Source organism: Bufo gargarizans, chromosome 8 (assembly GCF_014858855.1).
Source record: "Bufo gargarizans isolate SCDJY-AF-19 chromosome 8, ASM1485885v1, whole genome shotgun sequence".
NCBI lineage: Eukaryota > Metazoa > Chordata > Amphibia > Anura > Bufonidae > Bufo > Bufo gargarizans.
In genome coordinates this window covers 21074255-21087938 of record NC_058087.1, presented here as the reverse complement: position 1 = coordinate 21087938, position 13684 = coordinate 21074255, and the positions used below count along the sequence as shown (strand labels likewise).

The 13684-nt window shown below is 49.4% G+C and overlaps 1 protein-coding gene across 1 annotated transcript in view; it reads right to left on the bottom strand.

Annotated features, from left to right (window-relative positions):
- The window catches only part of CCDC148 (coiled-coil domain containing 148), a 213122-nt gene that overhangs the window by 50589 nt on the left and 148849 nt on the right, over positions 1 to 13684 (bottom strand). The window contains exon 10 of the mRNA XM_044305121.1: positions 2013 to 2219. Within this exon, the coding sequence (XP_044161056.1) occupies positions 2013 to 2219 (207 nt within the window). The remainder of the gene's footprint in view (positions 1 to 2012; positions 2220 to 13684) is intronic.

Below are 13684 nucleotides of genomic sequence, written 5' to 3'. Positions count from 1 at the left end.
GAAAGAGTGGTTCAGGGAGCACGAGGCATCATTTTCACACATGGATTGGCCACCACAGAGTCCAGACCTTAACCCCATTGAGAATCTTTGGGATGTGCTGGAGAAGGCTTTGTTCAGCAGTCAGACTCTACCATCATCAATGCAAGATCTTGGTGAAAAATTTATGCAACACTGGATGGAAAAAAAATCTTGTGACATTGCAGAAGCTTATCGAAACAATCCCACAGCGAACGCGTGCCGTAAGCAAAGTTAAAGGCGGTCCAACAAAATATTAGAGTGTATGACCTTTTTTTTGGAGAGACGACTTTTTTTTGGACAGGCAGTGTATCTGGTAAGTGCAGGTTCCACTTTCAGGATTGCTGCCTCTTGGGAGAATGGGGGTCCCCTGCTCCTACCCATAAACATTCAAAGAGGAGGACACATGTATGCTTGTGAATCTCTCGTTGTATATTTTGAGTGTTGTGGTAACAGCCTGATATTTCACAACCCCCATAAATGACAAGTTAACGTGAATACATAGGCAGAAACTTTTCTAACTCATACTCCTTACTGCAGAGCCAAATAAGGGTCAAAGGACCCCACATACAGGGACCCAGAGATGGTTACACAGTGCACCATTAGTACTTGCCATCTCTGCTTCTGAACTGTATGCCACGCTTCTACTCTCTGACATGGAAGGATTTCTGTATCCCGATAGTTAAGGGCACACAGAATGGATTCATGGTCCGCTGGTGGCCCCTGGGGTGCAGGCTGTGCACCTCTGCACTAAAGATTACAAGTGATCACTGGCAATCACAGCAGCACAGGGGCAGCCTGGGACCTTCAAATGGCCCTGGACAAAAAAACTAAAAAGTGCCTCCATTTTTTAGTCAGGTCCAAACTGACAGAAGGCGGGCCAACATAAGTAGGCAGGGCCAGCAATACCATACTGTGCAATACAAAATACTGCCCCAGCAGCACAAAATACCTCCCCAAAACTGCCCCTCTGTGGTGGCCAGCTGCCACAATCTGTCCCACTCCATTTGCCTCAGGATGGCAATGCAATGGAATTAAGGAGTCTGGGGATTCGCTCTAGTAGTTAGGATTAGCGGGTGCAGCACAGAGACAAAGTACAAGTACAAGTACAACATCAGTGTTTATTCGCACGTGAAAGCAAAACAAAAACGCAAGTTGCTTGGTGATCGTTCACACCCATGAAAAGTTCATTTACAAAACAGTCACCTTTTCTCCTGGGTGTTACTTCACACCCTGTTGGAAGTTCTGCTTTGTCATGTCCACAGGCAGGCGTTAGGTGGCCTGTTCGCCCTCAAACGGGTCTGAGCCCTCCAACCCGGCTCAAGCCGCAGATCCCAACACAGCCCTCAAATCACAGCACACAGACCTCCTGAGCTCCACTGTCAGACGGAGGTAATCCTCCTCACCTGGCAGTGCTGGCAGTTTTTTATGCCTGGCAAAACCCAACCTGGAACATGGGGAGTAGTCACCCACCCAGCACTTTGACTACTCCCAGTAAGAACCGTCCCGGGTCAGCTATTACAACCATACTAAGTATCAAGGTGTCAAACGGCAACTGCTCCTTACACATAAAAAACAGCTCTTACTCCACCGAGGCCAGGAACCTCGGTGACAAGTACCTATCATCCATGATGATTCCTTGTACCTTCTTACAGGAGTCAGAAAGGGGGCATTGGATCATTACTTACCTGACTGCTAGCCCCTTGGACATCGGCCCACCAGGAAGTTTCCCTGTAGGTCTATGGCCAGTCTGCCCCTGCAGCAGAGGACCACCTTCTAGTTGGAAGACACTTATAGCAAAAAGGAATAGAACAATATGGACATCTTCGCACTGCAGAATTAACAGTCTCGATATTGTTACTTTGGCCTATGACATAAATGCTTATACGATTGGAAAGGAGATGTAACCTAATGTTACGCAGTGTGACTAGGTCCACTTTTAGGTAACGGGTTTTACATATGAGGATATAATGATATTGCATGTCACAATCACTTACCTTTTCTTTAAGTTCACTACAGATCTCTTGCTGTTGTTTCCTGTCATTTGCTACAAAGAGCTCTATTTCATACATAGAACCCGCCTCTGCAATGGTCATTGCTGCCTTGACGAGAAAATCTTTTTTATAGCGTGTCCAACTCTCCATCAATGCTCTTCTTTGATCTTTATTGAAGCGGTGCAAGTCCCACATCTTTTCATGGCTCACCTACACAGAGAACATAATGTAAGTGACAGCCGAGCCCCCTGCTAAGCCATTCTCAAAAACAAACCACAAAGGGGACCTGTGGTTCATGGTCATCGTAATGGACATATCTGAACTGAAAACAATTAAAGAGTCACGCATACCCTCCTTACTCCTTCAAGCTTGTAACAGCTTCTTGCAGATTTTAAGAAGTATTTAACTTCAGTGTTTTCCAAATTGTGTTCCACGGGATATAATTTGCCCCCAGTTTGCTTGAAAGCTTCATAAACACAAGAACCTAACACTACTTTAAAGGAACCCAAATATAAGTAAGACTGGAAAATATATGTATCCTGCTAATTGAGGTAAAGGTTAAAGGAGTAGTCGAGTAACTTGAAGTTATCCCCTGTTCACAGGATAGGGGATAACTATTAGATCGGTGGGGGACCTACTGCTGGAACCCACACTGTTCACGAGAACAGGGGCCCCGTACCCCTTGCAGCACCCCAAGATGAATGGCCGGATGGCCATGCGTGAGGCTGCTCCATTAATTTATATTGGAGTTCCAGAGATAGCCGAGCGCTGTACTCGGCTATCTTCTTACCTCTCTCATAGAAATAAATAAAGAGCGTTGATGCACATGTGCGACCGGCCGCTATGTTCATTTCAGGGGGTACGTGGCCCCCGCTCTTGTGATCGGTGGTGATCCCAGTGGTAAGACCCCCACCTATCTAATAGTTATCCCCTATCTTGTGGGTAGGGGATAATTTAAAAAAACTGGAATACCCCTTTAAGGTAGAGAATACCTACAAAACTCCACAGGGGAATAAACAACAGAAAACGGTTCCACATGATTGATTTTTCATGTAAACATGTACAGTCACTAAAGTGTAGCTCCAAAAATCAATGTTAGACCAGCACCTCCAAACAGTATGAAATAAAGTACAGGTGCACGCTACCAAGGCTGACATGCAAAAGCAAATACTATGGAGGTTTTTTATCAGAAACAGGCCTTTTATGCCGGTGTTTGATACACCCGTGCTGCCAGACTGTGCCTGATTTATGAGGAGGCGCACGCACACTGATTTCAATGTAGGGCACAGTAAGAAGGGGTTTGAATTATTGCAGTCCTTTACTTACTCCCTGCTGATGTCAGCTATAGGGGCAGATAGATGAGAGAGAAATGGATAAAATAACTTGAATATATCACACAGATTATTGCAAGCTGTATGTGTATCCTTACAGGGAGCTATGTAATAGGGTCTTGTGATTACAGCAGCATCAGATCTAATTAAAGGTAATCTGTCATCTGGATTTTCAAATAGGAACTACCAGCAACGTATTATGAGGCTCTTTAATAGCTATACTAACATCCTCTTCAATGTGCTGGCTGATAATGAATCCTGTAGAAATAGTCAAAAGGTCAATCTCAACAGTCAAACAGGTCCGACTGTAATCAAGCCCAGTGAGGTATCATTGGTATGCCAAAGAGGGTCCGATGTCAGCAGAATAACTGCTGAAACTCTAGGCCTGTGTACCCCTGCTTCCGGCAAATGCGCAGTGCACATATAAAGCAGGAACAAGCACAACCAAGATTTCGGCAGTGATGCTGCTATGTTGGCCCTCATTGGCATGACAATCACGTCTCAATGGACGTAATTACAGGGGGACTGTGTGACTATTGAAAGTAATGGCTTCGCCCAGATGAATAGTTTGATGGTATTAGGTCATCAATATCTGATCAGTGTGGGTCTGACTCCCAGCAACCCTGCCACTTCAAGAGGCCGCTGAGGCCTCCTCCCAGGCCAGTGACATCATGTTCATAGGTCACATGGCCTATTTGCAGCTCTTTCCCATTCAATACCAAGCACAGCCGCTATACAATGTATGGCTTTGTGCTTGGTAGGCTGTGAGGGGGCCGCAGCGCTCGCCAGAGTACCGCAGCCTCTTTAAAAACAGCTGATAGGTGGGGGTGCTAGGAATTGGACATCTCACCTATCAGATATTGATGACCTTTCCTAAGGATAGGCTATCAGTATTGAGCTCTCGGAAACCCCCTTTAAAAGGTCTGCAGCACAAATGGCTGAGCACTGAAGGGAAAGGCTTCACAAAAGAATCTCATATCGGCTTTTATTTTTCACTGGAGTTTAACATCTTAATGCAAGAAAATCTAATTTATTCTGAACAGTACATATGTAGTCCTGCATAAAACATTTGACAATTTTGCATGATTAATGAAAAAAATTAAAGATGCCAAAATGAAAAATCTTAACTTAGTTTTCCAAATATAATGCATTTAACAATTATTGTATTTATGTCTAACCCCCTGTGCCACCTATTAGCACCAGAGGCTGCAATACCTTCTGTCTAGTGCCAAGCTTACTACAGCCATAGTCACGTCTGCACGTTTGTACCACTGCTGGTATTTAACGTCGTAGGATTTGGCAGTAGGTAGAGATGATTATGGGATTATGCTACGGCTTGGAAAATGTTCAAGAGTAGTTGATGAAAATGGTATTCATAGACCTTGCTGGATGAAGTAAAAGTCAGAATTTCTCATCATAGCTAGGACTGGATCAAGGTCTATCCTTGAACGAGGTGGATGAAAGTAGACATAGGAGTTCAGGTCCAGCTTGGAACATAATGCTATTTTTCCCATGATGATAGAACTTGTTCTCGTTTTCACAGATATATATTTTTTTCAGTCAAGGAAGAAAAGGTATAAAAGATAAGTCACTTACATTACTCTGCAACATAAAAAGGGGACGTTCATCTTAAAGGAGTATTCCAGGATTTTAACCCTGATGGTCTATCCTCAGGACAAGCCATCAAAATCCGATGAGCAACCTAAATCCCAGACGATCAAATGATCCTAAGTAGCTGTCAGAAGTCAGTGCTGGAACTGCACAGCTCCGTCTACTATGTAATGGACAGGACTGGTTGATGTGAATGGGAATAGCACTATAGTACCTAGCTTCATCCAGTACCCAATGGATGGAGCTGTGTAGTTCTTGCACCAGAGCTATTTGGGTACAGCTGAACAGTGCGGCTGCGGGTTGTCAGACCCTCACCAAACAGATATTGATGGCCTATCCTAAGAATAGGTCATGAATCAGACCCAGACTGGAAAATGTGTCGTGGCAGGCGAAATCCCAATTTGGGGCCTGGGCCCCTGGTGATTTGTCCCAGGTCCTGAACGTACTGGCTGCCAGCTAGATACAACTGTATTCCTATCCTTAGGATGGCAATACAATTTAATCTAATGCCGTGCAAGAGCTGAAGGACCTGTGAAGACATCACAGTCCATGTGATCAGTTCTAAATGCAGTAGCTGAAAAGGACCTGCGATGATGTCACCATCATGTTACCAGTGCAGGACAGAACGGCTCAGCAGTTAAGAGAAGTCTTGGGAAGAAGCTGTGGTGATTAGTGTTGGGCGAGCATGCTCGGCCAAACACCATTTTCACTCGAGCATCGCAATGCTCGGCATATCGGGATGTTCAGCCGCACACCGCGTGTGCTTAAGTGCGGTGCTTGAGTCTCCTCCCCGCATGTTTGTTGGCTGCTACGCAGAGAGAGCACAAGAAACACACTCATCCACGATACCTAGCTTCAAGTCCCAGTTTGCAGGGCGGCGCAGGATACCACTCTCGAAGTCACACCAGTGCGACCAGGTGGTCGGTTGGATTGCAGCAGATAATGCTTCCAGTCGGTTAAGCACCACCCTGTCTTCCACAAAGTCCAGTCTCGGTAGCCAAGAGTCTGGTCAACAGAATCCTCACCCGTATCCTCCTTCTTCCCCCCATGGAGAGTCTTGGCAAACAAGTGATCCCACACTCAGATATTCCGAGGAGCTCTTTTAAGCGCCATTCCTTGATTTGGGCCTCTCGCCAAGCCCGCTTGAAGAGGGACATGAGGACATCTTGTGCACTGATTCCCAAACTCTTGAGCATCCACAGACAGAAGAAGATGACGGTGGGGAACGGCAATTAGTGTTTCACAAGGTGGATGATGATGAGACACAGTTGCCAATAAGTCAACGGCAATTAGTGTCTCAAGAGGTTGATGATGAGGATAAGACACAGTTGTCAATAAGTGAGGTTCTTGTTAGGTCAACAAGTCAGGAGGATGACCAGAGTGAGGAAGTAGAAGAGGAGGTGGTGAACGATGAAATCACTGACCCAACCTAGGAAGGTGGCAAGCCGAGCGAGGACAGCAGTACAGAGGGGGAGGGATCCGCAGCACCGCAACAGGCTGGAAGAGGCATTGGGGTGGCAAAAGGGAGAAGGGGGGCCACACCAAACAGGCCTGCAACTGTTCCCCAGACATCCCCTTGAGTCAATCTCCCTTGCCAAGGGGTAGGTGTTCCACAGTCTGGCGCTTTTTGAGGAAAGTGCGGACGATAAAATAATTGTCATTGGCATTGCCGTACCAAAATAAGCAGGGGCGTGATCTAGCAACCTGACCACCACCAGCATGATCCGCCACAAGGCATCAAAGCACCCTAATAGGTGGGCTGAACGTCTGGGTCCACAATCAGTGTTTGCTGGTCACACCACTGCCTCCTCTTCCCCTGTGTTACGTGCTGGCCAATCCCCTGTCCAAGACGCAGGCCCGGATGCCTCCCGCCCTGCACCTAGACCTTCGCAAGCACCATCATCTAGCACATCCACTTCTGTGTCCCAGCGCAGCGTACAGATGTCCATACCCCAGGCCTTTGAGCGAAAGCGCAAATACCCAGCCACCTACCCACAGGCCATAGCACTAAATGCGCACCTTTCCAAATTGCTAGCCCTGCAAATGTTGCTATTTAGGCTTGTGGACACTTAGGCTTTCCACAGCTTGATGGCGGCGGCTGTCCCTCGTTACTCAGTCCCCAACCACCACTATTTTTCCTGATGTGCCGTCCCCGCCTTACACCAGCATGTGTCCCGTAACATCAACCGTGCCCTGACCAACGCAGTTATTGGCAAGGTCCACTTAACGAGTGACACATGGACAAGTGCTTTTGGCCAGGGACGATACATTTCCCTGATGGCACACTGGGTGAACATTGTCGAGGCCGGGAGTGAGTCGTAACCTGTGATGGCACAGTTGCTACCGACGCCAAGGATTACGGGCCCTAGTTCCATCAGGATTTCCACCACCACCTGCTGCAACCCCCCCTTCTCCTCCTCCACCTCCTCCTCCACCTCTAAATTCTTATCTTGCAGCACCAGTCAGCCGCAGAGCTGTGGCAGGGTATAAGGGACCAGACTGAGCTGTGGCTCTTGCCACTCAATCTACAAACCGGCATGGTTATGTCTGATAATGGCCGTAATTTGGTGGCGGCTTTGCAAGCTCACACACATACCATGCCTAGCCCACGTGTTCAACTTAGTGGTTCAGTGGTTTCTCAAAACCTACCCCAAATTGCCTGAGCTACTAGTGAAGGTGAGCCGCGTGTGTGCCCATTTTAGAAAATCAGCTACAGCTGCCGCCGGTCTAGCAACGCTGCTGCAGCGCTGGCAATTGCCAGCTCACCGACTGTTGTGCGACACGAGCACACGCTAGAACTCCAAGTTGCACATGTTGGCCAGACTTTGTGAGCAGCAGAGGGCAGTAGTGGAATACCAGCTGCGATATGGTCGTTGCCTTTCCAGTCAGCTTCCACTCTTCACAAGCAACGAGTGGGCATTGATGTCTGACCTCTGTGAGGTTTTAGGCAACTTTGAGGAATCAACACAGATGGTGAGTGTAACGGATCGCCTGGCACCCCGACCGGGTACCTCCGTCGATAGATGCTCCTAGTGCTTTCCGAGGACTCCAAGCACTCCACTTGACACCATACGCCCTGCAGACCCCACGAACCGCCGCAGCTTGGTTGGGGTCTCACCGTCCTCCACCCACGCTGGACCTACGACAAGGCTCCAGGCTCCAGTGGGTGAACCTCTCCTACAGCCAGAGAGCAGGAACAGCTCTTACAAGAGCTCGTAGTTATGCCAGGGGAGTATAGCAAATCTTCAGCGTATAGCAATCCCCCAGTTTGATCAGTTATCCAAACACCAGTCTCAGCATGATGAAGGATAAAACAGGAACACTTTATTGAGGGCTACCCGCCCGTATTTATGCAGGTCCCCATCTGGTGGCCACGCTCTTAGGGGACCAGAATGGAGACTGCGACACAGGACAGATATGCAAAAATTCAGGATACACAGACACAACACATCCCCACAATGCATCATGGTTTCCTCCTCTCTGCCTGGCGACACCCGAGGAGCAATCCAATTATGTCTCAGGACAAAGGGAAAACACCAATACACACGTGGAGACAACAGGACAGGAATCACCACCCAAACACACAATGTCACACCCCCACAGCAAACACAGACATTTAACATATCCCCAGATAGCTCAAGTCTGAGTGCATATCATTAGGTGAATGGCACTCAGAATACACGAATACAATAATATTAGCTATCTGGGTGCCCTCACATAACATACAATTTAACCGAACGCATAATAACATAAAACACAATTCCAAAGACAGATTTAAGCTGTGCGGCCGGTCTGTTTTCTTTAAAGTTAGTATGGGCCATAATCCTGAGGCAAGAGGCTAGCAACCAGCCCCCTCCAAAACACTGTGGCGAGGTTGGTTTCGTCACACATCTCCCCCTTCCAGGGAAGACTAACCAGATACCTGACCTCACGGTCAGTACCTGAGTTAGTCTGGCAGTCCAACCACAACCCCATACTGGACCTGTTGAATTTTGGGGCCTGGCTCTGTTCCGTATGTCCCCAGCTGTTGAGTGGGCATCTGCGACTCCTTGGTGGGCAGAGGCCGACTGCGCTCTGCCCAGATGCCAGCTCTTCCGCGGGGGTAGCCTGTGGAAAGTCCGGCTCTGAAGAAGAGGGTAGGGGAGGGCAGAGGCCGACTGCGCTCTGCCCAGATGCCAGCTCTTCCGCTGGGGTAGCCGGTGGGGAGTCCGGCTCTGGAGAAGAGGATAGAGGAGGGCAGAGGCCGACTGCGCTCTGCCCTGATGCCAGCTCTTCCGCTGGGAAGAAATCAGTGGGTAGCGCAGGCTCATCCCCTGCCCCCAGAACTCTGTTGGGAAGTAGCTGGGAAGGGGAGGGCTCGCTTACCTCCTCCTCCTGGTATCCCTGCGGAGATGGATGGGGATCTGGACCGACTGTCCAGCATCCCTGTAGGACTGGCACCGAGCCCGCGGTCTCATCTGCGCCCATGCAGAGGGGCTTGTGTTCCCCTTTTCCCGGTATCTCCGGCTGCTGGTGGAAGGTGAGGCCGGTTGCCTCTCCTCCCCAGGACTCTGGTTGCTGTAAGGCAGAGGGACCCCGCATCTCCTCCCCCTGGAACTCAGGTTGCCGCTGGGGAGAGAGACCGGTTGTCTCCTCTCCCTGTGATATGCACTGCCGCTGGAGATCTGGGCAGGCGGCCCAGCATCCCTGTAGGGCCAGTAGAGAGACCTCGGTCCCATCTCCACCTGCCATCTGTGGGTCCTCCCAGGACCAGTCTGTGAGGTCCCTCAACATTTGCGAGTCAGGATCACCTGCGTCCACACCTGGCAACTCCGGCTGCTGCTGAGGGTCTGGGCCAGCATCCCAGCATCCCGGTGGAGAGCCCTCGGTCCCGTCTCCACCTGCCTGTTGTGGTTCCTCACAGGACCAGTCTATGAGGACCCCTACCTCTGTAGCTGGTACTGAAGCAGGGGATACTTCAGTCGGGTCTTCCCAGCTGTAGGGTTGTAGGTCTGGGACTGCCACCCAGCTCTCTGGCAGTGTATATTGGGACCGAATTGAGCTGAAGAAGTATTGGTAGTCCTGCTCCAGCTCCCACTCCTTTGTCACTAGAGATGCCAGGTCTTGTCTCACCTCTCTTGCTGTAGCCCAATCATGCATAGCCTCTCTGTAGTCATAGATATCCCAGAACCGGGACCCTCCAGCATCTCCGAACTGCGGTTCTGCGAAGGCCTCAAACAACAGGCCAGGGCCATCATAATCCTCACCCTCGGGTCTGTCGTGCTCAGCCATCCAGGGAGAGTGCCGAATCACATACCACCAGAGTGCCTGGTAGGCGTCATCTAGCCAAAGCTCCTTCCATACCAGGCTCTCCAGTTCTGTCACCCACTCATTCAGGGGCTCCTCTCCCAGAAGGGGCATTCGCAGGGCCACTCGCATCCGCAACTGCTGCTCCTCACTGGGGAGACACTCGCCCCGCCGACGCTGTACATCTTCCAGGGCCTCGTGCCAGACGCCTTTCCGGACTGCATCCCTCCAGTCCGGGTCATCATCCTCCTCGTAGTGGAACGCTGTTCGAAGACTAGCCGATTCCATCCTGCTGTAGCCAGGGGCGCTGTACGGATACTAGCGTTGCCCTCAATATACTCCACGAACGGTGTCTCCGAGCTGCTTCTCCTCACACTAGGACGCCATCCCACTGCTTGCCACCAATGTAACGGATCGCCTGGCACCCCGACCGGGTACCTCCGTCGATAGATGCTCCTAGTGCTTTCCGAGGACTCCAAGCACTCCACTTGACACCATACGCCCTGCAGACCCCACGAACCGCCGCAGCTTGGTTGGGGTCTCACCGTCCTCCACCCACGCTGGACCTACGACAAGGCTCCAGGCTCCAGTGGGTGAACCTCTCCTACAGCCAGAGAGCAGGAACAGCTCTTACAAGAGCTCGTAGTTATGCCAGGGGAGTATAGCAAATCTTCAGCGTATAGCAATCCCCCAGTTTGATCAGTTATCCAAACACCAGTCTCAGCATGATGAAGGATAAAACAGGAACACTTTATTGAGGGCTACCCGCCCGTATTTATGCAGGTCCCCATCTGGTGGCCACGCTCTTAGGGGACCAGAATGGAGACTGCGACACAGGACAGATATGCAGAAATTCAGGATACACAGACACAACACATCCCCACAATGCATCATGGTTTCCTCCTCTCTGCCTGGCGACACCCGAGGAGCAATCCAATTATGTCTCAGGACAAAGGGAAAACACCAATACACACGTGGAGACAACAGGACAGGAATCACCACCCAAACACACAATGTCACACCCCCACAGCAAACACAGACATTTAACATATCCCCAGATAGCTCAAGTCTGAGTGCATATCATTAGGTGAATGGCACTCAGAATACACGAATACAATAATATTAGCTATCTGGGTGCCCTCACATAACATACAATTTAACCGAACGCATAATAACATAAAACACAATTCCAAAGACAGATTTAAGCTGTGCGGCCGGTCTGTTTTCTTTAAAGTTAGTATGGGCCATAATCCTGAGGCAAGAGGCTAGCAACCAGCCCCCTCCAAAACACTGTGGCGAGGTTGGTTTCGTCACAGTGAGCGGCGATAATGCTATTATCAGCGTAACCATCCCACTTCTGTGTCTACTGAAACGCTCGCTGCTCACAATGAAGGCGGACGCTTTGCATGTGGAAGAGGTGGAAATAGGGGAAGACAGTACACAGGGTGATAGCCAGACCACCCTCCGTTCGTCTTCTCAGCGCGAATTGGAGGATGAGGAGGAGGAGGAGGAAGAGGAGCAGAAGACAGTTGCCTCCGCTACAGAGGGAAGTACCCATAGCAGGTTTATTCCATCTGTTCAGCGTGGATGGGCCGAAGAGGAGGAAGAGGATGAGGAGATTCAGAGTCATCCTCCTGAGGAGGACAGCGAAGTCTTGTCTGTTGGGACTCTGGCACACATGGCTGACTATGTTATGCTGCCTTTCCCGTGACCCTCGGCAACATCTCATCTCTTATTGCTGTGGTGGAGAGGACTAGCAAAATGGTGCAATACCAGAAGGTCCTTGTGGAAAAATTGCTCCAAAAATGTCCAGCTGACAACGCTGGCGGCAGTGTACGTAGTTCCTTGGGCAACCGAGGAGGGGAACTCACAGCAGTTCCAACAGAGGCAGGGCAACACTCTCCAAGGCCTGGGACAGTTTCATGACACCCCGCCAGCACCCTCACCCTGATGCAAGCCCTAGTGTCACAAGGAGGGAAAAGTTTTGGAAGATGGTGAAGGAGTACGTAGCAGACAGTGTCAGTGTCCTCAGTGATCCCTCTGTGCCTTACAACTATTGGGTGTCCAAGCTGGACACGTGGCACAAACTGGTGCTCTACGCCTTGGAGGTGCTGGCCTGCCTGGCCGCCAGCGTTTTGTCAGAGCGGGTATTTAGTGCTTCTGGGGGCATAAGAACTGATAAGTGCATCTGCCTGTCAACTGAAAATGCTGACAGGTTGACTCTTATAAAAGTGAACAAGGCCTGGATTGCCCCTGACTTCTCTACTCCACTAAAAGGAAAGCGGCTGAATATAAAGGCACTTTAAATGTGGCTTTTATGGTGTATTGAATACACTGTATTCCCATGCATCCCTTCCACCACAAAAAAGGTATATAGTTCAATCTCCCTTTCTCATCCTCCTCTTCCATCATATCAACATGCTTATTAGGCTGCCCTCGCTCCTAATGTTTTAGAGGGTCAGCTCAGCAGCAGGCCCTCACCCCTAATGTTTTAGAGGGTCAGCTCAGCAGCAGGCCCTCACCCCTAATGTTTTGTATGGTCAGATCAGCAGCAGACCCTCGCCCCTAATGTTTTAGAGGGTCACCAGCAGGCCATCAATCATAATTTTTCAAGGGTGTGTATGGTGCTCTCCTTTATGTGTAATAAAGGGTGTATTGGAGTGCCGGTTCCTTGTAATTTTTGGCAGCCCTTTCGCTTAGTGCATAGGCTTTATGAGTGTAGGAGTCCCACTACCTTAACAATTGTACCACAATGTGAATGAGGCCCTCCTTTATGTGATATACAGGTTGTATCGGAGTGCCTCTTCCTTGTAATTTTTGGCAGCACTTGCACTTTATATACAAGTAAATATACAGGAAAGAATGTTTCCTAACAATTTTTCCTCTAAAATCGATTTTATCTTCGGTTTTGAGTGTATTATTGTTAGTCTGTAAAAGTTGCGTACTTCTCGGACAACATCGTTCCCAGCAGCGACCTGAGAGTCCAAGATGCATCCAGACATCCTCCCCATGCTGTTCCCGAACCATTTCGGTGGTGTTTCCATCAATTTCTGACCTTTTCCTGTGAACCAGGCACGCTCTCCTCTTCAGAGCAGGGGGTGCCTGGTTTAATGCTCAGGTTCTCTCATTGACTTCCATTGTGTGGTAGAGCACCCGAGCATCCTGAAGTGTTCTACTCGAGCACCAGAGCACTTTGGTTCTCGATCAATACTAGTGGTGATGTCTGCTACATGAGGAGAGGTAAGTGAAGGGAGAGGCAGAGCAATGCTGGGAGTTGTAGTTATTTAACTGGGACTGTATGTTAGGGCTGAAGAGAGGGAAGATATTTACATGGGACTGAAAGTTGAGGGGGTGATGTTATTTACATGGGACTGAATGTTGGAGGTGGCTAAAGCAGGGTGATGTTATTTACATGGGGCTATATGTTGAAGGCAGCTGTGAGAGGGA